The sequence below is a fragment of the Periophthalmus magnuspinnatus genome, chromosome 18 (genome assembly GCF_009829125.3).
Source record: "Periophthalmus magnuspinnatus isolate fPerMag1 chromosome 18, fPerMag1.2.pri, whole genome shotgun sequence".
NCBI classification, from domain to species: Eukaryota; Metazoa; Chordata; class Actinopteri; order Gobiiformes; family Gobiidae; genus Periophthalmus; species Periophthalmus magnuspinnatus.
In genome coordinates, this window is record NC_047143.1 from 1,169,324 (window position 1) to 1,195,471 (window position 26,148).

A 26,148-nucleotide genomic window follows, 5' to 3' on the forward strand; every position below is an offset into this window, starting at 1 on the left:
ACATGAGATCTTAATGAAGAGAAGGATGGACACTCCTCTCCAACCTGAAATAAATGTCCCTAGAAATCTTCAGATCATGAAATCTCTATTACAAAGCATTAACTTAAGTCTATACTTCTCTCCCAATAGGTGCAGAATGTCTGGGAACCCCCTGGTGACTGGTAATGGTAATCTAACCTGAAATAAATGAAACAGATTCTAAGGTCCGTACAGGAGTGACCTCACAGTTGCCAAAGTTAAAGTCAAATGGACAGACAAAAGTCACAATACCAATTGGATCAACATTATTAATGGCACCAGAGCTTCACTGTCTGGATGCTCATTGACAGAGATTAGAATTTATTGTGCACCATAAAAAAGTACTGGGTGAACTGAAACTATTGCATGGAAAAAGGGCAGTCATTGTACTAACCTCTCTCCTAGCCCCATGTCATCTACTGCATGTCTTGCTTATATCTCTTTGTACCATGCCTATGTTTCTGGCAACCCGATACACAGTGATCCCTGCAGCCATTTTCGTTGCCCATATATGTTTGCAAATATAAACCCACCTCACCCAGGACACGCTGGAGGGACGATGTCTCTCGGCTGGCCTGGGAACGCCTTGGGGTCCCACTGGAGGAGCTGGAGGACGTGTCTGGGGTGAGGGAAGTCTGGGAGTCCCTGCTTAGACTGCTGCCCCCGTGACCCGGCCCCAGATAAGCGGAAGAAAATGGATGGATAATTGTTTATTGTCTGAATTTACTTTACTCAAATAGAGGTCACTGGGAGAAAAAAAAAAAGTTGGGAAACATTGCTACAGAACTTGGCATCAAAGTCAAAAACACTTAAAGTTACTGGCCAGATGTGATAAATGTTCAGAGATCAAATCAGAGCAAAAATAATGTAAAGGAGCAAACAAAAGAGCCCTGAAACAACCTGACAAGCTGCTGGGTCACTACCACAGTCTGTATATACAAATGGAAATAGCTAACGTGCTAGCTGCTGCGTTGCAAATAAGAAGTGATCATGGCCGCGCTTCTGGCTCCATTGACTTTGACTCCAATTCACTTTCTATTGAAAAACCATTGCCCTTCTCTCTGTAACTGCTTCTGTCAGACTCGTCATTTTGGTCTTAAAATGTTCATCTTATTTCACAATTTTGTCCTTAAATCATGATCTGAAAATGAATAACAGATCACTCAGGGGCTTTTTTTCCAAGAGGGGAACACCTTTGCTGAACAGGGGGTGTTACCTTCAACAGCATCGCTCGCCAGTGTAGAACTGCCAGTTCATACTAAAAATCTGCAGCATCACGTTTTAACATGAGACTATCATGTAATGACCTGATACCAACTCAAAATTATGTGACAGTTTCATGTTAAAATGTGAAAATGATTGTGAAATAATGTCATATGTGAAACAAGGATCCACTTTATGGCGACATATAGGCTGTGCTACTGATGTGGATGTGACTTTTAGTTTTAGCAGCAGCAGCAGTATCGCTAACCACATTAGCAGAAGTGAATGTCCAAAGAATAACAAAACAGGATGTGAAGAATATCACAAATCCAAAGAGAGGAAGTGTAGACATGAAGACAAATGAGGAGACCACAAGTTTTAATGTCATTTTCAGTCCTGGTTTAGCCCTAGTTCAGACCTGGCTTAGTCCTAGTTAAGACCTGTTTTAGTACTGATTCAGTCCTGGTTTAGACCTGGATGTGACCTGGTTTAGTCCCAGTTCAGACGTGGTTTAGTCCTGGTTTAGACCTGGTTATGGCCCTTGGAGCACTGGTCCTGTTCTGGTTCGCGCACAGTTTAAGTAAGTGACACTTGTTTCTGTGTGATGCCGTGTTTAAGTGCTGTTGTGTTTCATATTTAATTTTTTATTTTTATTTATTTTTTGCTTCATATATTTGTCTTCTGAACGATGTCTAGTTTCATCTTTTAAATACTTGGAAAACTTGTTGAATGCACATGCAGATTTTGTTTGTTCAAATCTGTCCCAGAGGCTCCACTTTTTAAGGAGACTTAGTCTGTTTGAAGCACAAAATGATGATCTATTTTTATAAAGCTGTTTTAGAGTCTTCTACACTACAGTGTGGCACGGCCTGGTTCGGTTCTTTATCTAATGTAAAACCAAACTGGAAAAACTGGTAAATAAGCCCATGAAGGTGATCGGCAGGGAAGAGTTTCCTTCTGTTCAGGATGTTTGTCTAAACTCTGAGCTCAGATGAACTGTCAGAACCTGCTCTCACCTGTTGTGTGGTGAATATGAAACTGGTCCTTCAGGTGTTTGGAGCACATCACTTTAAGAGTAACACAAATAAACTCTCATTTGTCACTTCTGTTTCCCTCTTGAACAAATGTGCTCAACAGAGGATTAAGTCCCTTTAATAAATACATTAAAATAATAAAGTAGGACTAAAGCAGGACTAAAACAGGACTAAAGCAGGGCTAAACCAGGAATAAACCAGGAATAAACCAGAACTAAACTAGGACTAAACCAAGACTAAACCAGGACTTAAGCGGGACTAAAACAGGTCTAAACCTTTTTCATGCCTTGAGCCCATTTGATGTGTGGTTTTGTGCTGAACCCTGGGCACATTCACACAGACCAGGAGGAGCAGATGGAGCTGTCGTAGTGAACACACTGCTCCAATACACTTTATAGTTTAGCTCAACAGAATTTAGTATTAGTAGTATTGAAGTATCAATACTGAATAAATATCTTGTTTATAGGGCACATTTGGACCAACTATTATTTTTTGTTAAAGATTACATTTTTTTAAATTAAAATAAATAAATAAAAATAAATATTGCAGAGTAATTGGAGAGAATTGAAAAAAAAAAAAGAAAAGTGGCGCTCATAATATTTTCCATATCAGAGCAATACTCCAGTTAGGGATGCATGATTGGTACAGATATCGGCTTCCAAATATCGGCACAGCCAGTATTCTGGTTGGACATATGAATTGAACTAATAAGATTATTTACAGGTTGAGTTGGCCCAGAAAGTCTCATAATGTTTGACTTTTTATTTATACAAAGCTGTTCTGTTTCAGTTGATATTGGGAATCGACAGATACTTAAATCCATCATATTGGGATTGGTATCAGAACAGAAAAAGCTATATCGGCACCTCCCTAACTCCAGTATCCCCGATAACAGATACTGGCCGTGTCGTCCATCTCAACAGAAGAATGAAAGAACTTGCATTGATCTGTTCCTCTGTTTCTGTTTGTCTTGAAGGAGCCTCAGAGCAGAAGGTCAATGTGGAGCCGGAGGTTCTGTCTTACCCTGGACAGACGGTCAACCTGCCATGTGCTTTTAGCGACGCCACTGGGGTCCAGCTCACCATGGTAACCAAACTATTGCCTTAAGTACTTCTATTCACCAGCACCATGTAACTTTGCTGGTTCACTGCTTTATTTTCCAGATGGAGATGTTATTGCTTCGAATAAAACTTGCTAAAATAAACATTCTGGGAGAATGGTTTTCTCTCCACAGATCTGATCTTTAACTTGACCTGTGGGGTCACGTGCTTGTCTATATGGAGATACATAATCTTGATGCCATACTGTGGAACATTCAAGTCAATAACATCTCCATGGCGACATGCAGCCCTGCATTGTATTTGGGAACATTTACCATATTTTCTGGACTATATGTCGGCAGCAAAAAAAACAAAAACAAAACATATATAAGTCCCACTGGACTATAAGTCGCATTTTTTAGGGACATTTATTTTACAAAATCTGAGATCAAGAACAAACATTTTATCTTTAAAGGCAAGTTTTAATAATAACAATAAAATAGAGAACAACAGGCTGAATATCAGTACAGCGTAACACATAGACAACGAGCTGTCTGGTATGTTTACGTAAGACATTAACAGTTAATTAGATACACTACACTAATGTAACATATGCGGCTTTTCCACAAACACAAGACACACGAGAGTTAGGGTTAGATGTTTACTGTAGTCTTACTTCTTCATCAGAAGAGTTGAAGAAAAAATATCTCCAGTGCAGGACTTTTACAGTGTCTCACAGTCGAAGTGTTGTGCTTAATAATATCCACATTCAGTCACAGTCTGCAGCGTCCGTGCATAAAGTTGAAACCAAACACATAATATGAACCAAACTCTGCCAAAAAACTCCTCCTTGGTCCTGGTAAAAGTGTAATTCCCAGGGAAACGTAGTGTTTTATATCTATGTGAAGCACGTGTATGTAAAGATGCAGCCAAATGAGTCAACAAGGGACCAGTTCTGTGAGGGAGTAGAAGAAATTTGACATTTTAGTTTTGCTGCACCAAAATAACACCAACATGAATATTATGTGAAACACGGGCAGAGGTTGGCCGTTTGCATCCCGCACCAGCAGGAGCGGAATTTACAGCAGGAGCGGGAGCAGCGACGGTCACATCAAGTTCATTCATGGCAATAGAGACGGACTTGGATATTCCCACTGTCACCACGGAGTCATGGAGTTGATCACAAGACTGTCTCGGTGTGAGTCAGTATGGAGATATGGTTCTCTAGCTCCATTATCCTCATTTCCAAATGTTGACAGTGGTCACAATACGTCAAGCCGGCGAGTGATGCCATGACACAAGGGCCCCAAAAAAAAAAAAATAAATAAATATATATATATATATATATATATATAATATAATAATATAATTATATATATATATATATATATATATATATATATATATATATATATATATATATATATATATATATATATATATATATATATATATATGGGTATTGTGCAAAGTTTGTGTGCAAAAATTAACCACAAAATAAAATGCAAAAATATTACTGATATTTAGTTTTTCTAGCTCACTGTGTCTTAAAGATAAAAGTCATTTTATAAAATAAACAATCTACTGAAATTCAAAATAATTAAAATGAAGACTACTCAATTATTTATACATGTAGAATACTTCAGTTTGTGGTGTTGTTTTTAAAATGTATTATGCCTCACAATTAGCATTAGCGTTAGCATTGAGACACAAACATGTCTCTTTCTAAACACAGGAGTGTCCTCTGATGCACCCTTTGACGTACCATTCGAAGGACCCGGCCGACAAAGGGTTCTCCTCCGTGTAGCCTCCGTGGGAATGGGACAGGCCTACACCATGGAGCATATGTCAAACCTCTGTCTGTGCGCTTACGTTACGTCGCCTTGCAACCACAACGGCTGCTGACTAATGAGCTATTCATTCAAAATGGTCTCCAAAAGAAATACAGTTTTATTTTTTAAATGTTTTTTTTTTTAATTTGAGAGTGTATTCTGAACCGGACGACAAATTAGTAGTGGCCACACACTCCATTTTCTCCCGTAGAAGACGTCACACGTGGTGCATGATGGGATATAGAAGTGCGCTAAGTTTGCTCGGATGCACGCTTCATTCACGGCTGATCTCCATGGAAACGCAGAACACATTTGTTGGCCGTGGGATGCATGAAATGGGACAGGCCTTGTCGCACCAGATGTGACATAAGTGCCCTTCAAATGCACCCGACGAAGTGTGCAACCGTTGAATTGAGACACGGCAGGTGACATCCACCCTCAGGTCCCTGTCCACTGTCTGACCCTAACCCCCTAACCTTTGACCTCTAACCCACCTGTCACTCTCTGTCCATTGCCTGATCTTTAAATATTTATTCATTTTAGCGTGACTCAGCAAAAAAACTCATAGAAATAAAACTGGACAGGAAGTAGTGACACTAATAGTTAGATTGAGGGCGTTGTTGTGCACAGATCCAATTGGAGAAAAAATATATTGTAGTATTTTTATTGTTAAGTACTTTGGTAAGCTTTGACTGTTTTTAAATGTCCTGTGAATGAATTTGATTTGAGGTCGAATTAAACAAAAAAATCTTTTGATTTTTGCTTCTTCCAGGTGACATGGATTTACGAACGCAAGGACGGAGACAGGTTTAACATCGCCGTCTTTCACCCAAACTTTGACCTAAATTACCCAGAATCCCCTCTGAAAGGTCGGGTCAGCTTTGCTCCCACCCCTCCAAGCCTGGCCAGCCCCTCCATCCAGATCCAAGATGTCCGCTGGTCCGACGAGGGAAAGTACATTTGTCAATACGCCATTTTTCCCAGTAGCATTGAGCAAGGCATCACGTACCTGGTCGTCCTCGGTAGGTCTAGTTCTTATTACCTTGTGCGAATTGATTATGAAGTAAAATACTGGTGATTTTCAAATAAATATGTGAGAGGAGGCAGGCTAATAAAACAGTTATTATGACTTAGAGCCTTTTGTAAACAGACTGCACTCGCTTTAGGAATCTGCGGAAATCAATTCAATGTTTGAGTTGTATTTAACCCACAGACTGTTTAAAGAAGTGGACAAAGTGAGTGCGACGTCACCCACTGCATTCGGCTCCAAATAAAGCTCATGGCAGGCGCTTACAACACTGTCAATCAAGTCTGTTGACCTCAGGGAAAGATGGGGGGAATGATTTATCTGTTATTAATGTTCATATCTTGATTTACAGACACAACAGTGAAATAAAAACCCCAGGATCAACAAAAAAAAAAAGAAAAAACCCCTCAAATTATCAAAAAATAAAGTTAAAAACAAAACAAACAACAAAAAAAACCCCGAAACAAAACCTCTCAAAATCACAAAAATCTAAATAACTCAAAAAAATAAATAAATGAATAAATAAAAATAATAATAAAATGAACCCCAGGATCATGTAGAGGGTTAATACGAACATTTAAGACCAAAATGAGTCAGAAGCAGCAGAGACAGAGAGAGGACACAGATTTAAAAAAAAAAAAAAACTCAAAATAACGGAAAAAAAACAAAACTCAATATAACAAATAATAAATAAATGAACTCAAAATAATAAAAGAAAAACTTAAAATAACAAAAAAACAACAAAAAAACTCAAAATAACTGAAAAAAAAATCAAAATAACAAAAAAATAAATGAATTCAAAGTGACCTAAACAAAAAACAACAACAAAAAAACAAAATAACAAAAAATAAATAAATAAATAAAAATAAACTCAAAATAACTTAAAAAATGAGATAAATGTCTGATTTGTCTGTTATTAATGTTCATATCTTGATTTACAGACACAATAGTGAAATAAAAACCCCAGGATCATGTAGAGGGTTAATACGAACATTTAAGACCAGAATGATGAGTGTAACAGGAGCAGTTACAGAGAGAGGGGACACAGTTTTACGCAGAAAGTGAATTGGAGTCGATGGAGCAGGAAGTGCGCACATGTTCACTTCCTGTTTGTAACGCAGGTGCTAGCAGGTTAGCTATGTCCATTTATAGCAAACGACGAAGTTAAATCTGTCAACTGGACAAATCGTTGCAGGAGTGAAGACGTTTCGCTGCTCATCCAAGTTTCTTCTTCAGTTCTGCCGCTTCTTCAGTTGTCTTCTAGAAGTGAAGAAGTGACTTGGATGAGCAGCGAAACATCTTCACTCCTACAACGATTTGTCCAGTTGACACATTTAACTTCGTCGTTTGCTCTGGATCAGACCTGGACGACTGAGGGTCTACACAGAAATGTCCATTTATATATACAGTCTATGATTTAAGCTCAAATTACTTTCACAATAAGCTTTACTTTTGTTTGAAGGACTTTATTATTAACATTTTTCAAAATTTCGTTAATTTTCCCTGAAAGTGTCATTTGTTTCTGGGAAATCTGTAGCCTCGATGATAAACTCCATTATTGCGGAGCACGTTGAAGTCATCATCATCTATGTGCAAACCCCTCTCCTCCGCCCCTTCCCCTGGTTCACTTCCATAAGGCAGCCTGAAGGTTAAAACATGTCCACCAGGCCCTGAGTGTCATTTACGTGGCCAGGTCAGATCAATTGTTTTCTTGTTGAAGCCACTGGTCTAACCTTGGCCCTACAGCTAGTCCCCTCATGCTTCCTTGTCTCCTTGATCCCTTGGTCCTCACCGTCCCCACTTTCTCTCATCTCTGCCTGTATGTCCCTAAGCTTCTTTACCAGGCCTGTCACATAACATATTTTAAAGTTTGATATATCGCTGAAGTAAATACAGACGATAAACGATAATACCGAAACTAATTTACGCCACTGACACAAAATTTTGCAGATTTAAACCTCAAAAACTGTTCTAAATCTACAATCTTGTGAAGAAACTATGAGCTGCCATAAATAAACATTAATTAATACGCATTTGAAGCCTTTTAAGACCCCAAAATATACACACAATACTTTTACTCTTTACTCAAAGTGAAGTATTTTTAAACAAGTACTTTAATCATTTTTACTTAAGTAGATTTTTTCATGTGAAACTTTTACTTTTTTTTTTTTTCTTTTTTTTTGTTTGCTCCACTTGCTGTACTTTTCCTCGAGTAAAAATATCTCTTAAAAATGATTAAAGTCAGCGTTTAAAAATGTACTTTGAGTAAAGAGTAAAAGTATTGTGTGTATATTTTGGGGTCTTTTAAGGCTTCAAATGTGGATTCATTTTGAGAAGGATTTTCAGTTCAGCTCAAAATGTAGTGGAGTAGAAAGTACAGATACCTGCTCTCAAATGTAGTGAAGTAAAAGTAAAAAGTATCCTCTTAAGTAAAGTACAGATACCTGTTTATACTTAAATACAGTAGTTTGCTCTTTCACCAGCTGCGGAACATAAAGTAAAATGTGTAAAGCTAGACTTTGGTCAAACTGAGTGACTGGATTTGAACTTCCCATAGCGACACGGGCCGTAGTAGCTCTGTTAATGCGCGCGGCTGTACGATCGAGCCACACAGCCATGGACACGTAGTTTAGTTTCACGTTACTTTCACATTCTACACGATGCAATACTGACGAAACCTGCTGTCCCATGTGGGTATACGGTAAAATGAAAAATCTTATAATCTGTATTTAAAGCAGCACTATGTAACATTTCTGGTGGAGGGTCCGCCACTTGCTGGTTTCCATGGAGATGTTATTGCTTTGCTTGGAAATTTTGACTTCATGGTGACAAAGCAGGTGACGCCAGCCGGCCAAGTTACAGGTTAGATCTGCGGGGATGTAACGCCCACTCGCTGTACAGATGTTGTTTTTTTTCAAGATATTTTTAATGCTATATTGTGGAACATTCTAGGCGTAGTGATATCTGTGGAGACTTTAGCAGCAAAAGCAGCGTTGTGTTTTCAAATAATCGCAGTGATCCAAGGTTTTGACGACACAGCCCTTCACTTTTCCCCATATTTTGTACAAGCGAAACGTTTTAAAATATACTTTCTAACTCCGTCGTCTCCTTCTCTTCCAGCTAAACCGCAGAACGCAGCCTCCGCCGTTACCGTAAAAGCCGGTACCGAGCCCATCGTGGTCGCTCGCTGTGAGTCCCTGAACGGGCGTCCGGAGGCGAAGATCAGCTGGGTGACCACGGCGAAGGGGAACGCCACTTCTGTGTCGAAACCCGGGGCCGATAACACCGTGTCCGTCGCCAGCGAATACAAGCTGGTCCCGACGGCGGAGGACGACGGCGAAGACATCAGCTGTGTGGTGGAGCATCGAACCCAGACGGAGCCAGAGAGCTTCCCCATGAAACTGACGGTGCTATGTAAGGCTCGCTGTTCTCTCTGTACATACAAATAATACAAAACTGAATTAAAAAAGTAGTACAAAATACCTCAAAAACACACAGAAAAATAAACATTAAAGGTCACAAAACTGAGTCTCGAAACTGACTCAAAAACAGACCTGGAGTTATGTTTGTGTCATTCACATGTTTGAGTCACTTTATTATTCGTCTGTAACATCTACAAAGATCAAAATGTGACGTTCCACCTTGTGATGTCATGTCTCTTCCCCCTGACCCCCATATTCTTTCTCTTTCTCTGCCGCTCCCTCCCTTCAAATTCTCTCTCCCTCTCTCTCTCTCCCTGCTCCCTCATATTCTCTGTCTCGCTCTCCCCCCTGCTCCCACACGCTCTCCCTCTCTCCCCCTTCTCTCCCTCCCTTTCTCCTCATACTCTTTCTCCCTCTCTCCCCCCTTTCCCCCATACTCTCTTTCTCCCTCTTCTTCCCCCCACCCTCTTTATCCCTCTCTCCCCCTTCCTCCCATACTCTCTTTCTCCCTCTTCCCCCCTTCCCCGATACTCTCTTTCTCCCTCTTCCTCCCCACATCCTCTTTCTCCCTCTCTCCCCCTTCATCCCCCCACTCTCTTTCTTCCTCTCTCCCCTCTTTCTCTCCATATTCTCTCTCCCTCTTCCTCCCCATACTCCCTCTCTCCCCCTCTCTCTCCATATTCTCTCTCCCTCTCTCCCCCTCTCTCCCTCTTCCTCCCCAGACTCCCTCTCCCTCTCTCCCCCCGTCTCTCCATATTCTCTCTCCCCCCTCTCTCCCCTCTCTCCATCTTCCTCCCCATACTCCCTCTCTCCCTCTCTCCCCCCTCTCTCTCCATATTCTCTCTCCCTCTCTCCCCCCTCTCTCTCCCCCTCTCTCCCTCTTCCTTTCTTTCTCTCTCTGACATACATCTTCAGTTGTATATTTAAATGTCTCTAAATCACTTTCCATAATCTCTCTCCTTCTTCCTCTCTCTTCTGCCTCGTGTCCAGACCCCCCCCTAGTGTCCATTACCGGCTATGACAATAACTGGTACGTGGGTCGCACCAACGTGGTCCTGACCTGCCAGTTCAAGGGGAACCCGACCCCAACGTTCCTCCTGTGGAGAACGTGAGTATCTTTAGAGCAGATCGACCTGAGCTTTTACCCAGGTCAAGTTTATTTATAAAACACAGACAAAAAACCAAAAAAAAAACCAACCACAGTCATGTTATCAGGCTCTATCATTTAAACAGACGAATAAGGAAAGACTGGAACGTTTTGAACAAGAGAAGAGGCAGTTGGGGAAAAAAAATCTGGGAACTTTTATTGACCAAGTTGGACTCAATAAACCTAAAAAAAAAAAAAAAAAAAACCCACAAAAAACGGAAAAAAAAACCTTAACAAAAAAAAAATAAAAATAAAAATAAATAAATAAAATGCTTTTGTACAGCTCATTATTATTATTATTATTATTATTATTATTATTATTATTATTATTATTATTATTATTATTATTTATTTATTTTTTATTTATTTTTTCTGTTGTTTTTTTGTTTTTACATTTCTTTTTTTGGGGGGGAAATTGTAAATTAATGGCATTAGTGTGCACATGGGACCAGGATGTGTGTGAGTCAGTGGGGGTGAATGGAAGGATGTATGGGTGTATTTTGTTTCTTTTGTATATACAAGTCAGCATTCAAAAAATGTATTGACCGTTTAAAAAAATATAAATATTATAGCCACTAGCGTCTGTGTCTGATTATGGAGATAGTCGCATAATTTCACAGAATGAAGTTGGATTTAACCCTCGCATTATGAGAAACACAATTTGACAATTCCTACACTCCATTTTTCTGCATTATCACTTATTGCCATCACTGTGACAAAATTCTGAAAAATGAAGCTGCCGTTTTTAAATAGCTAAAGATGAGACTTCGGGAGCTGGTTGCTGGAGATTCGTGTGAGTTTTCTTGGTGTGTTTTCTTTGTAGATAATGGATTATCTTTTAGAAACTAGAATGGTCTTGCCTGGTCTATCAAGATTAGTCCTGCTGAAAGACTTTGCACAAGAGGTTTTAGAATTTGAAAATCCCAGTTAATCCCAGGCTTTAAAGTCGGTAGAATTTTAATCAAATAGAGAACAAGTCATTGTAAACCTTCAGTGATCAGTTTTGTTTTTATTTTTTTTATAAGTATATATTCTTTTTATATATGTATTTTTTAAATGTGTGTATTATTATTATTATTATTATTATTATTATTATTATTATTATTATTATTATTATTATTATTATGTTTTAATTTATATTTATCTTATTTTTTGTTATATATTATTATTTATTTTTATTTATTTATTTAATTACAAAATATATTTTTTTTTATTCTATTTTTCATCAAACTCTTAAAAATGGAACTAACCAAACATAAAAGCCACATTTGTCTGACCAACTTTGAAACCTCCAGTTCTCACCAGTTTCTTTATCATATTTGTGTCTGGACGTCTGGAAAAATACCATAGGTTTGTGGAGATACAAGACAATCAGCTGACGTTGTTTTGAATGTGTTAGATAAATAAATTTGAATTTAAATTTAGACTGTTGCCATGACAAATAACAACTGAACGACTGAAATCAAAATATTATCTCTTTGAACTGAGTCCACGATACTTTCTGTTGCAGAAGAGTAATTTGAATAAACTCTTCCAGGTCCTGTATTACACAAAACTGACTCATGTGAGATTTAGGCCTGGAGTTGTGTTTAGTTTCATTCACACATGTTTGAGTAACACTTTATTATTATCTCCAAAGCTCAAAATGCTCTGTTCCACCTTGTGATGTCATGAAGTGGTAGTTTTCAATTTACTTATTATTTATTATTATCCAACTTTCAACTCCAGGTATGAGGTTTGTGATGAGGGAACAACATGACACACAACAACTCTTTCAAAATGGAACCAATCAAACCTAAAAGCCATATTTGTTTCCCCAATTTTGAAAAAAAAAAACAAAAAAACAATTGAACCAATATATTTTTGTCATGTATTTGCTCGTGTCAGGATGTCTGGAGAGATGCCAGACGCGGTGGAAATCCAAAACAATCAGCTCAAGGTCCTTAAAGTGGACGACGCCGTGAACACCACTTTTGTTTGTGAGGTCAGGAATCGCATCGGCGTCGGGAAGGACCAGGTCGCCGTGTTCGTGAGAGGTGAGTGAGACTTCAAGGAATAAACACGCAAATAAAACATGCGCCGTACAAAACTCATCAAACGCTACAACCTCCGCACAATCAAACTGCTCCCGAGTCGAGCCGAGGTCAAGCTGGGGAAATGATAAACAAACAAACAACAAACGCTGGTACTGGAGGTTACTCTAAAAGTCTTGATGTTCCTGTGAGGGAGTGTACGATGACTAAACCTAGCAGAAAGTGAAAACTAAAACAACATTGGGTAACTTTCATAATAAAGGTTTGTTCCAGGGTCCAGTACAAAACCAAATCTGATATATTATAGTGAGTGAACTGCTGACTAAGGTTAACTAGAAATGCAACTTTTTATTATGTGCGGCTATGGCATTTTTAGTACGGGAAAAAATATATATGCCCATAAAAAAAAAAAACTAAAAAAAAAACTAAAAACATTTGCATATGTCTGGGTAATCCCTCAGTCGTCCAGGTCTGATCCATAGCAAAAGACAAAGTTTAAATCTGTCAACTGGACGAATCGTTGTAGAGAAAAGACGTTGTAGAGAAAAGACGTTTCACTGCTCAGTTCTGATCAGATTTCTGGAGGACACTGGCTTATATCTACCTGAAGACAACTGAAACTGTAAACAGCTGTTGTCTCCAGTTTCAGCCTGAATGACCCTATTCAACCTGCAATGGCTCTGCTATTGTTCTCTTTGTTTCTTTGTGTTTGCTTTGGGTCTGAGGATGGAGTTATAGATGGAGAACAGGTGATGTCTCAGGCTCCCATTCCTGCATAAGGAAGGATTGTCTTTCCTAACAAAAATAGCTTCTTTAACTCTCCTCTAAAACCATTTCTTCTCTCTGGCTCAGATCTGAACCTCACTGTCTTCAGAGGAGTGATAGTGTCTTTGAGATGGAATATGTGTTTGAGACAGAAACATCTGTGCAGAGCACAGACAGGAAACCCCAAAATCAAGGTGGGAAACACCTCCAAAGTTCGTGGAGAATGATCGAGCCAAGATCCTGTGGGACTTCCAGATACAGACTGACAGAATGGTGATGTCAAACCAACCAGACATTGTGGTGGTGGGTAAACAACAGAGTAAAGCCGTTGTGGTGGACGAAGTGATGGAAACATCAGACAAAAGGAACATGAGAAACTAGAGAAATACCAGGGGCTCAAAGAAGAGCTGGAGAAGGCCTGGAAGGTGAAGGCCTCAGTGGTGCCTGTGGTCATCGGAGCACTCAGGGCAGTGACCCCCAAACTGGAGGAGGCTACAGCAGATCCCAGGAAAAACATCAGACATCTCAGTCCAGAAAAGTGCAGTACTAGGAACAGCAGAATCCTCAACAGGCAAGGCCTGTATAAATCTATAAAACTTTATATACTCTTCTCTATATTACTTGATGTACTGGGAGACTTACTATTTGTAAATAAATGTCCAAACTTCTGCTCCACAAATGTTGAATATTCTCATGATTGGTTTGGGATTGGCTCCACTACTTGTCATATTAATCTCATGGTTTAAAGTCCTTTCAACTGACCACACTTTGAGCTTGAATAATCGCTCCACTTTATGAAGATATTTGACTTTTGTTTTATTTAAACTGACAGAGAAGACGTTGAACGTCGGGCGTTTTATCAAAAAAAATAAAAATACTGACATCTCACCGCTTCCGTTTTCTCTCACTCCAGATTCTCCCTCTTACTCCCCCATGTGGTTGTTGTGGCTAGTGCGCCCTCTGTTGGTGTCCAGTCCGTACGCCGTGTGCACTGTGCTGCTGGTGCTGATCTACAGGGGGCAGCGTTGCACAGGTAACACCACAGTCTGAGATGTTCTGGCCTAAACTCAAGAATGAACCAACAACTGGGGCTCAAGGTCCTACAGGAGCTGGGCAGACAGTCTTTTTGGTGCAGTTTTTTTGGATCTCCACCAATGGAGGAGGATGTGTTCTGCTCACATCATCTACATTTATCAGGGAATATTAGCACATCTGTCACCATGGGGATTCTCGCACTTTTCTCGGACACTTACGAGACGCAAACAACGAACAGCTCTCCCAATGCGTGACGCATCCTCTACTATCAGCCAAAAGCACATCTGGACATATTCTCGTGCCAACTCAAGCCCCGCCCACATGTTCTTCAGCTTTTGCCGCGCTCCAAACCATGAACGAAGGTCAGCTCTGGTCTAAAAGTAGACATTTGCATCGGCACATTTCACGATTACTATGTTTTTTGAGGCTCAAGTTGTGCCTGTCTGTACCACGGATGACACAATAACACAAGCAAAAGTGCTCATGAAAGGAAACCAACCGAAAGTGTTGCATTAGGAAATCGTAAACTCATCTACAAACCTACAAAGCAAAAGAAATAAAAGATTACAGCTTATTGCATGAAGGCGATCTCCAGCCTCTGTGTGTTTGTGGTGAGTGAACAGTTGTGTGGTGCTGAGGTCTGATTGGTTCATGGTCAAAATCTGAGACTTATTATCAGTTCATGGTCATGACATATGCCTGAAAAAACTGGCCAGATAAAAGTGTGAATTTGGTGAAAATGTGCAACAATCCGGAGTGATGGCAAAGTGAGTCTGGTTGAGTGAAAAATATTGTATTTATATATGTAATTCTCCTCCCTGTATGTTAACCTATGTTAGATAGACAGACTGGGCCAACGCCTCATCTTAAAGACACATGACACCAGAACATATTTACATCTTTATTTTACCTTTGGTTTATTGTTACTGTTGAGGCACGGCCCCTCTCTTCGCTGCTGTCAGGCTCGTCATTCTGGCTTTTAAATATTTTGCTCACAGCACAAAGGCTATTGTGATTTTGTAAGTACAGAGCAGGGGGCGGGGATAGGGGGTAGGTGAAAACACACATTGTCTGAGCACTCAAGCCTCAGTTGAGGAACAACACAGGATTATTCAAACATGAATCGCTCTAAATAAAAGCTCAAATGTTTTCCCCCTGCTGGATAAAAGAGGTATTACACAGACACAGGTTTCAGGTCACTAGGGGGCAGTGTGGAGCAGAGAGGGGCTTTGGGAGGGCATCTGAACACAACCCCAGTTTGAACTAATTGCTTGTCCTGGCTCCGTCCACAGGAAGTCCACACCCTGTTTCCATGGAGACGGGCCAGCAGGAGGAGGAGGATGATGACATCGCCGCTGAGGTCACCACCGAGCACAGCTTCTGAGCCAATCACAGCTCTGCTTTCATCTTTAAATGAGTCTGACATTTCAGTTAGAACTTAAGAAATATATGTATGAAATATAGTGTTAAGATTCACTTTATGTGGACATTTTAAAGGTCCTGCACCTGCTTGTTTCCACATATTTTAATATACTGTGACTCATCAGCAGCTCTTGACTTCTGTCTGTATCAATTATAAAGCCTTTTCTTTTCCAATAATCAGGAAGTGCATTGTTAGCATGCTAACTCACCTGTAACTAAATAAAAATCCCTCCTGTTTGAAACTCAGTGTATTTCTCTAAAAGGACGATTCACAAAACACTCGTGTTTCTAAATATGTGTTTTTGATCCAAAGTACAGTTCTGTTCATATGAAGGAGATCCAGAAACCATCAAACTAACTGTGTGAAAATCTGGGACCAACCGTGCAGTCAAAGAGGCGGAGCACAGGGAATACTGGAGCGTGAAAGGAAGGAAGAGCCAGATCTGGATGACCCCTAAGGCTACAACCCCAGGCAGAATCGCTCAGTCACAGCTCCACCGGCCGTCATCACCAAAGAAGAAACACGATGGGTCCGTCAGGACACACAAGTCCCCAGGCCCTGAGCAGAGGCAAGGACTGGGACCCCTGAACAAAGGACAGGCCCGAGAGCCCCCTGAGAGGAGGGCTCCAACTAAAGGCTCCCACTGTCCTACATGAGTCTGTCCTACATGAGTCTGTCCTACATGAGTCTAACGTCTCTATTAAAACAAAGTCAAATGCATGAAACTTAGAAAATCCATGCAAAAAGATGTACGAAAGTAAAATAAAATATTGTGAAATATGAGAGTGACACTGACTGACAGTGAGTTTCCTTCACTCTGATAAAACGGGGCTTTTTGGTTTGATTCTCGGAACAGCAGCTCTGAACTGCACACGCATCAAAACATGTCAGATCTTAAACTGATGGCGACTGCAGATCATGTGCTCTCAAAAGTGTTATCTTACTTTCACGGAATGTGATCTAAGAGAGTTCTTTACTGCCAGAATCAGCAAATTGTCCCTTAAGATATCTCCTTTAAGAAGACTTTTTTAGTGTTGAATATGACATAGAAATGAATTTATTATCACAGAAACAACTCAGTATCATATTTATCCAAAAATGCATTTCACTGAATTGGATTAAAGACAATCCTCCATTATTTGATATGTTTAAACAATGTCTGTGTGTTACGACCCAGCTTAAGTTTTCTGTCCAGTCAAAAAAACTACAGTGCCATCATGAAACCAGACTTTAACAGTAGAGCAGGTAATAGCAGATGTAGGATTAGACCTGGTTTAAACCAAGATCAGGACTAAAGCAGGTGTAAAATGGGACTAAAGTAGTAATATTAAAAAATAAAAAAACTCCCCCTTTTTAATATGGCTTTCAATTCTGCAATGGATCTATGTATGTGTGTAAATCGTTCCATTTCTTGCTTAGTATGTGTTTTATTTTTGATATTTGTTGTGATTTGTAAAGCACTTTGGTCCAGCTTCTGTTGTTGTAAATGCTCTAGAGAAATACTATAGTCCTGTTTTAGCTTAGTTTACGGCGAAGGGACGGGCCTGTTACGGCGGAGGGACGGGCCTGTTACGGCGGAGGGACGGGCCTGTTACGGCGGAGGGACGGGCCTGTTACGGCAGTGGATGAGCATGTACAGCAGAGCAGTCGTTAGCAAAACACTACAGAGAAATACTGAAAGATATCGGTGCAAACCTGTTGTTTAGCCAGACCGAAGGAGGGAAGTGAGCGAAATAAGAATTTAAGCCATTACTAGAGTTTTGGTGACTTTTATGTTACATTTTGCCTGCTTTTGTAAGGTAAATTTTTCTGTGATTAAACCAGGTAATTTAGATCAATTAAAATTGACAGAAAATTGTGTATTTATGTTGATTGTAGTTTTATTTGATATTGTTTAAGCCTCACTGTATTTTATTTATGTATTTTGGGTATATTTCATGTGAAAACATGCAAAATTGTGGTAGTGCGGAGCAGTCCACATTTTGACTTTTTTTCTAAATGGACTTAATTTTGTTCGTGGCCTGTCCTGCTGGTCAGGTTTTGTTTCCCTGGGAGAAGTTGGAAGATGGATTACACAGGTGCTGTGTCCCAATTCACTGGTTGCACACTTCGTTGGCTGCATTTGAAGGGCACTTCCGGTGTGACAAGGCCTAATTACGTTACCTTACGTAAGCAACGTAACGTAAACACAGACAACGATTGATGTACACTCCATGGCATAGACCTGTCTCATTTCAGCACGGCCTTTGTGGTCGACAAAGTCTACACAGAGGAGTACCTTTCGTTGATCAGGTCCTTTGAACGGTACTTCAAAGTGTGCAACCATCGAATTGAGACACGGCATGGGAGGGCGGTATAAAGGACTCCGCCTACAGCACCATGTCGTCCTTCTTCATACCTACAAACTCGTGGCAAGGCTGAAGTAGGACAGAGACACTTTTTACTCTGTGGATGCCATAGACATTAAAGCAGCACTTGCACCAAGGGGACATGCTGCTATAGGACACTGAAAGGATTTAATAATGGACATTTAGAAAAGGCTGTTTTAATATTGCTTTGCAATAATTACTGTTTTATTCGGATTTAAAGTTAAAATGATTTGAAAAGTGTACAGGGTGAATACATTAAACTTAAAACAGAGCTTAAACTTAAAATTCCATCCATCCATTTTCTTCCTCTTATCCGGGGCCGGGTCGCGGGGGCAGCAGTCTAAGCAGGGACTCCCAGACTTCCCTCACCCCGGACACGTCCTCCAGCTCCTCTGGTAGGACCCAAGGCGTTCGGAGGCCAGCCAAGAGACAAAGTCCCTCCAGAGTGTCCTGATTCTTTCCCGGGGCCTCCTCCCTGTGGGACATGCCCAGAACACCTCCCTAGGGAGGCGTCCAGGAGGCATCCTGAGCAGATGCCTGAGCCACCTCAACTGGTTCCTCTTGTCATGTAGGAGCAGTGGCTCTACTCGGAGCTCCTCCCATGTGACCGAGCTCCTCACCCTATCCTTAAGGGTGCGCCCGGCCACCCTGCGGAGGAAACCCATTTTGGCCACTTGTATCTGCGATCTTGTCCTTTTTGTCATTACCCAGAGCTCAAGACCATAGGTGAGGGCAGGAACATAGATTCTTCTTGTACCCACTGGTGGGGTCTCGTCTCAGCAATTCATAGGTGGCAGTGTCCCTGAGGAAGCTGTTCACTTTAGCCTCGTAATCAGCTAAAGCGACAAATGATAAAGTGCTACTTAAACATGTGTGAATGAAACAAAACACAACTCCAGGTGTGTTTTTGAGGAGGGAACATTATAACATGTCTCACAGCTCACATTGATCCATTTTGTGTCATACAGGACGTTTCATCAGCTTCAGAATGAGTTTTATTTCCATTGTGAGTGAAAAAGTCACAGAACAAAGAACTTGCCCTGGACAGAGAGCGACATAGAGCAGTGAGAATAATAATAAATATAATGTTAATGAGAAAATGAAATGGTCCAAACGCAGAGACTGACGGTGGGACATCTGGACACAGACACACTGGACATCGCTCCTCACGGGTTTAGTTTTGTCACAGTTTTAAAATGTGAACATTCAAACACATATTTCAGAAAAAAACAAAAAACAGATTATACATTTTAGGAAGTAAACCACAACCGATGAAGAGATAAGTATGTGTTAAAAGCAACAAACTCTCAAACACATTTCAGTCCAGCTCAGACCTGATTTAGACCTCGTTCAGTCCTGGTTCAGTCCTGGTTATGGCCCTCGGAGAACTGGTCCTGGTTTATTTCGTCTACACTTTGGGTAAGTGAGACTTTTTTGTCTGATTTATTTCGTAAAATATAAGAAGACTTTAACAGTGTCATAAAGTGAAAGATACGAGATATGAATGAAACGGAGCAGAAAGAGCCGTCTGATGTGATCTGCTCCTTCTCTACACTAAACTTGAACATGAACTTACTATAAAACATGATGTACTTATAATAAAACAAAGTGTTTCATTTCCATCACACTCTTTCTTTTCAAACACATATCTGGACTTTTCTTCTTTTCAGACTGACTTCATGAGCTGGTTTCATCTATTTGTTAAATCTCATTATTGTTGTGGATTAAAGAAATAATGAGATTTCTTACATCTCATTATTGCTGTGGATCCAGATAACTCCATGAACTCCATGAATGAACTTCTTTCACTCCAGTGCTTAGGGTTAGGGTTTTGGCTTCGTTCCATAACTTTGGTTCTAAATCTGTTTGAATGTGTGTGTTTCTTTTAGGCTGTAGTGACTTGTTCTAACTTTGACATGTACTGGGTTTGATTGCTCTCTATAAAGAGAGTTTTTCATGTGATACTTTTACTTGAGTATTTGTTTGCTCTGGTGTCTGTACTTTTACTTAAGTAACAAGATGGAGTACTTGTTCCACCTCTGTTTATTTGTCAAAGTGTCTTTTGGCCCCACACTGCAGCTGCTTCAGTCTGAGGGGAACTGGCTCCTGTGTCTGAAACTCTGTCTCAGCAGAAATAAATGTACATTTATTTAATAAAAAGTGTTTCTAAAGTCAAACACAGCCTGATCGGGCGGGGCCATAGTGAGCTTCCTGTTTCCATCCGATGAAACGAGCCTGTGGCTTTAATGAGCCCAACAGCCGCCATTTTGTGTGAAGCTCTGTGTCATGTGACCAACAACCATTTTGTGACATGACTTTTGTGTGTGCAGGGCTCCTGGCAGAAGACAACAGCTCAGGTAAAGACACTCACACACCAGGATAACCACTCTGCCAGAGTAACACAGGGAGAATATGCACTCAGATCAGAGTCTAACCCACAACCTCCTGGTGAGAGGGAGGAGGCAGGATAACCACTCTGCCACAAAACTGATTTTTTTTTTTTTACTGCCACAGTAACAAAAGGAGGATATACTCAGGTAAAGGGATGAGGCTCACTCTTTCTCTTATCTGTTCAGAGATGCTCAGGCTGGTGGGAGGGGCCAGTCGCTGTGCTGGGACAGTGGAGCTGAGACACAAAGGACAGTGGGGACGGGTGGAGCCCTCTGGACTCTGGGTCCTGGAGGACATAGCTGCTGTGTGCAGAGACCTGGACTGTGGCTCTGCTGTTTATGGAGAAGAGAGAGATGATTTTCCACAGAGTCCAGTGTGGTGGGTCTCATCTGACTGTGTGAAGAAGAAGTCTGCAGTGAGACACTGTGTCGATGGTTCATTCTCCTCTTCCTGGGGTGTGATGGTGAATTGTTCAGGTAAAAGTCTGATCTCACTTTTTTATGTTTCTCTGATGTTTTTTCATAGTCTCTCTCAGCGAGCACATCTGCACAAACACACACACACGCATAAAGAGGGGGCGGGGCCTCATACAGAGGGGGCGGGGCCTCTGTGTGTGTCTCTGGACATGAGGAGGACAATCCTGGTGGACACAGAGTGCCACAGAGACGAGTCCAAGTGTGTGAGTTTTGAAACTCTCCAAAAAGAGTCTGTGATCAGGGAAAATGGCAGCTAAACAGCCTTTGTGTGTTCAAGCTCGTTTTTCCCAGTTGGAGGTCTGAGCTTCAGAGTTTCTGTGATCACATAAAAGCAGCATGTGTCCTATTGGCTCAGAGCGGTGATGTCACAGCCCTGTGTGTGTCCTATTGGCTCAGAGCGGTGATGTCACACATGTGTGTCCACAGACTCGGTGCGTCTGGTCTCGGGGCCCAGTCTGTGCTCAGGATCAGTGCAGATCTGGGACCAGTCCTGGACCTGGGTCTGTGAAGGGGCCTTGGACCAGCAGGGGGCAGAGGTGCTGTGCAGGGAGCTGGGCTGTGGGGCTCCTTCTCTCCTCCAGGGGGCGCTCTCTCCTCTGAGGCAGACGTTCCACTGTGAGGGCCATGAGTCTGCTCTGATGGACTGTCCCCGCTCCGGCTCAGAGATCTGCTCCTCTGGAGCCGCTGTCAACCTCACCTGCTCAGGTAAAGGGGCGGGGCCTCACTCCTCAGGTAAAGGGGCGGGGCTCACTCTGTCTCTTGTCTGTTCAGAGCCGCTCAGGCTGGTGGGAGGGGCCAGTCGCTGTGCTGGGACTGTGGAGGTGAGACACAGAGGAGAGTGGAGACGGGTGAAGTCCTCTGGATTCTGGGACCTGGAGGCCACAGCTGCTGTGTGCAGAGACCTGGACTGTGGCTCTGCTGTTTATGGAGAACAGAGAGATGGTTTTCCACAGAGTCCAGTGTGGGAGAGCTCATCAGTCTGTATGAAGAAGTCTGCAGTGAGAGACTGTGTCTTTGATACAGTCCCTTCCTGTTCCTGGGGTGTAGAGGTGACGTGTTCAGGTAAAAGTCTGATCTCATATTTTTAGGTTTCTCAGACGTTTTTTGTTTTCTAGTCTTTCTCACCACAAACACACAAACACACAGAGCCAAAGTTGAGGAGAGGTGTGTAATGTCAGATTTTAGGCCTACTACAGTTTGAAATTCAAATTTGTCATGTTCACGGTTTAGGATTTGATGATGTCATGATGTTTCAGATGGAGGGCGGGGCCAGTATAAATCTATAAAACTCTATATACTCTATAAGATAAGATAAGATATGCCTTTATTAGTCCCACAGTGGGGAAATTCCAGTATAAAACTCTATGTAACTCTATAGGAGGCTCCAAACTTCTGCTCCACAAATGTTGAACCTTCTTATTATTAGTTTGGGATCGGCTCAACAAATTTATGAAGATATTGTGAAAAAAAAACATTTGACTTTTGTTTTATTTAAACTGACAGAGAAGATGTTGAACTTCAAGCCAGTTTTATTAAAAAATACTGACAACTCACCGCACATTTTGTCTCACTCCAGATTCTCCCTCTTACCCCCCCATGTGGTTGTTGTGGCTAGTGCGCCCTCTGTTGGTGTCCAGTCCGTACGCCGTGTGCACTGTGCTGCTGGTGCTGATCTACAGGGAGCAGCGTCGCACAGGTAACACCACAGTCTGAGATGTTCTGACCTAAACTCAAGAATGAACGCACACCAGGTCCTCCACGTCCTCTAAGCGCTGGGGTAACAGCTTTTTTGGTACAGATTTTAGATCTCCTCCGAGGGACTATAAACATATTTGTCACCATTGGGATTGAACAGCTCCCCCAATGCATGACGTATTCTCTACTATCAGCCAAAAGCACATCTGAAAGTATTGTTGTGCCGACTCAAACCCCACCCACATGTTCTTCAGCTTTTGCCATGCTCCAAACCATGAGCGAAGGTCAGCTCTGGTCTAAAATGGACAGTTGCATCGACACATTTCACAATTGCTACATATTTTGAGAATAATGTTGTTCATCAGTACCATGGATAACACGATAACACAAGCAAATGTGCCCATGAAAGAAGGAAACCAACCAAAAGCATCACATTAAGAAATCTTAAACTCATCTACAAACCTCATAGCCATTACACTGGCCTAAAGATTACCACTTTGTTATCTGCATGAAGGTGATCTCCAGCCTCTGTGTGTTTGTGGTGAGTGAACAGTTGTGTGGTGCTGAGGTCTGATTGGTTCATGGTCAACATTTGAGGCTTATTATCAGTTCATGGTCATGATATATGCCTGAAAAAACTGGCCAGATAAAAGTGTGAATTTGGTGAAGATGTGCAACAGTCTGGAGTGATGGCAAAGTGAGTCTGGTTGAGTGAAAAATATTGTATTTATATATGTAATTCTCCTCCCTGGATGTTAACCTATGTTAGATAGACAGACTGGGCCAACGCCTCATCTTAAAGACACATGACACTAGAACATATTTACATCTTTATTTTAGCTTTGGTTTATTGTTACTGTTGAGGCACGGCCCCTCTCTCTGTAACTGCTGCTGTCAGGCTCATCATTCTGACTTTAAAATGTTTCTCTCACAGCACAAAGGCTAAAACACGGGCTAATGCACAGGGTAATACATTTTTGAATTTGTAAGTACAGAGCAGGGGGCGGGGATAGGGGGTAGGTGAAAACACACACTGTCTGAGCACTCAAACCTCAGTTGAGGAACAACACAGGATTATTCAAACATGAATCGCTCTAAATAAAAGCTCAAATGTTTTCCCCCTGCTGGATAAAAGAGGTATTACACAGACACAGGTTTCAGGTCACTAGGGGGCAGTGTGGAGCAGAGAGGGGCTTTGGGAGGGCATCTGAACACAACCCCAGTTTGGACTAATTGCTTGTCCTGGCTCCGTCCACAGGAAGTCCACACCCTGTTTCCATGGAGACGGGCCAGCAGGAGGAGGAGGATGATGACATCGCCGCTGAGGTCACCACCGAGCACAGCTTCTGAGCCAATCACAGCTCTGCTTTCATCTTTAAATGAGTCTGACATTTCAGTTAGAACTTAAGAAATATATGTATGAAATATAGTGTTAAGATTCACTTTATGTGGACATTTTAAAGGTCCTGCACCTGCTTGTTTCCACATATTTTAATATACTGTGACTCATCAGCAGCTCTTGACTTCTGTCTGTATCAATTATAAAGCCTTTTCTTTTCCAATAATCAGGAAGTGCATTGTTAGCATGCTAACTCACCTGTAACTAAATAAAAATCCCTCCTGTTTGAAACTCAGTGTATTTCTCTAAAAGGACGATTCACAAAACACTCGTGTTTCTAAATATGTGTTTTTGATCCAAAGTACAGTTCTGTTCATATGAAGGAGATCCAGAAACCATCAAACTAACTGTGTGAAAATCTGGGACCAACCGTGCAGTCAAAGAGGCGGAGCACAGGGAATACTGGAGCGTGAAAGGAAGGAAGAGCCAGATCTGGATGACCCCTAAGGCTACAACCCCAGGCAGAATCGCTCAGTCACAGCTCCACCGGCCGTCATCACCAAAGAAGAAACACGATGGGTCCGTCAGGACACACAAGTCCCCAGGCCCTGAGCAGAGGCAAGGACTGGGACCCCTGAACAAAGGACAGGCCCGAGAGCCCCCTGAGAGGAGGGCTCCAACTAAAGGCTCCCACTGTCCTACGTGAGTCTGTCCTACATGAGTCTGTCCTACATGAGTCTGTCCTACGTGAGTCTGTCCTACGTGAGTCTGTCCTACATGAGTCTGTCCTACATGAGTCTAACGTCTGTATTAAAACAAAGTCAAATGCATGAAACTTAGAAAATTAATGCATAAAATGTACAAAAGTCCAATACAATATTGTGAAATATGAGAGTGACACTGACTGACAGTGAGTTTCCTTCACTCTGATAAAACGGGGCTTTTTGGTTTGATTCTCGGAACAGCAGCTCTGAACTGCACACACCTCAAAACATGTCAGATCTTAAACTGATGGCGACTGCAGATCATGTGCTCTCAAAAGTGTTATCTTACTTTCACGGAATGTGATCTGAGAGCGTTCTTTACTGTCAGAATCACCAAATGGTCTCTTCAGATATCTCCTATAAGACTTTTTTAGCGTTGAATATGACATAGAAATGAATCCATTATTACAGAAACAACTCAGTATCATATTTATCCAAAAATGCATTTAATTTAATTGTAATGAAGACATTTCTCCAACATTTGACATGTTTAAACATCGTCTATAAGCTATTTCTTATTTAGAGTATCATATTTAGGCTTTAAACATAGGATGGGCCTATATAACAATTTATGGGGATATTTTTTTTTACCTCTGGCATTTCAAACAGGGAAGTCAGTCAAACTCCAGACCAGAAGTCAACAACATCAACACATCCCCAAAAAACATCCCTAGAAGAACCACAGCACATTACATCATGTCACAGGGTCTTCAGTCACATTCAGTTACAGGGGTCAGATGACAACTTTATGTTTTATCTGTATAATGTCCACAAACAACTCTCAAGAGGTACAACTGAAACCATGAAACCAGACTTTAACTGTACAGAAGGTAATGGCAGATCTAGGATTAGACCAGGTTTAAACCAAGACCAGGACTGGAGCAGGTCCAATATATATATATAAAACAAAAGGAGTATGTGTTTTATTTTTATATTTGTTGTGGTTTGTAAGGGTAAAGCACTTTGGTCCATTTTCTGTCATTTTAAATGTTCTAGAGAAATTCACTGACTTAGCTTGGCTTAAACAGGACTAAAGCAGATTTAGGACTATCAGGTCTAAACCAGGACTAACCCTTGTCTAGAGGGGGTCTGATCAGGACTTAACCTTAAACAAGCCTCAGGTCTGAACGAGCAC

The 26,148-nt window shown here is 41.2% G+C and overlaps 2 protein-coding genes across 3 annotated transcripts in view; both read left to right on the top strand.

Annotated features, from left to right (window-relative positions):
• LOC117385933 (deleted in malignant brain tumors 1 protein-like) overlaps positions 1 to 26,148 on the top strand; it is a 434,825-nt gene that overhangs the window by 44,337 nt on the left and 364,340 nt on the right. The gene's annotated exons all lie outside the window — the stretch shown is intronic.
• Positions 1,628 to 24,352, top strand: LOC117386634 (nectin-2-like). 2 transcript variants are annotated; one of them, XM_055229001.1, is made up of 8 exons: positions 1,628 to 1,801; positions 3,232 to 3,341; positions 5,900 to 6,149; positions 9,275 to 9,568; positions 10,567 to 10,684; positions 12,611 to 12,759; positions 22,792 to 22,911; positions 24,169 to 24,352. In XM_055229001.1, exons 1-8 carry the CDS (start codon positions 1,756 to 1,758, stop codon positions 24,258 to 24,260), a joined length of 1,179 nt encoding a protein of 392 aa, XP_055084976.1. In that variant the 5' UTR covers positions 1,628 to 1,755; the 3' UTR covers positions 24,261 to 24,352. The 2 variants fall into 2 exon arrangements, with proteins under 2 accessions (XP_055084976.1, XP_033839935.2); XM_033984044.2 differs by lacking the exons at positions 22,792 to 22,911; positions 24,169 to 24,352 and adding an exon at positions 15,849 to 16,032.

What these genes read in the sequence shown, in the direction of transcription:
- LOC117386634 (XM_055229001.1), top strand. Translation starts at nt 1,756, where the DNA reads ATGGCCCTTGGAGCACTGGTCCTGTTCTGGTTCGCGCACAGTTTAA. An exon ending in CATGAAACTGACGGTGCTAT is followed by an intron (nt 9,569 to 10,566) that starts GTAAGGCTCGCT and finishes CCTCGTGTCCAG; the next exon opens with ACCCCCCCCTAGTGTCCATT. An exon ending in GGTCGCCGTGTTCGTGAGAG is followed by an intron (nt 12,760 to 22,791) that starts GTGAGTGAGACT and finishes GTCTCACTCCAG; the next exon opens with ATTCTCCCTCTTACCCCCCC.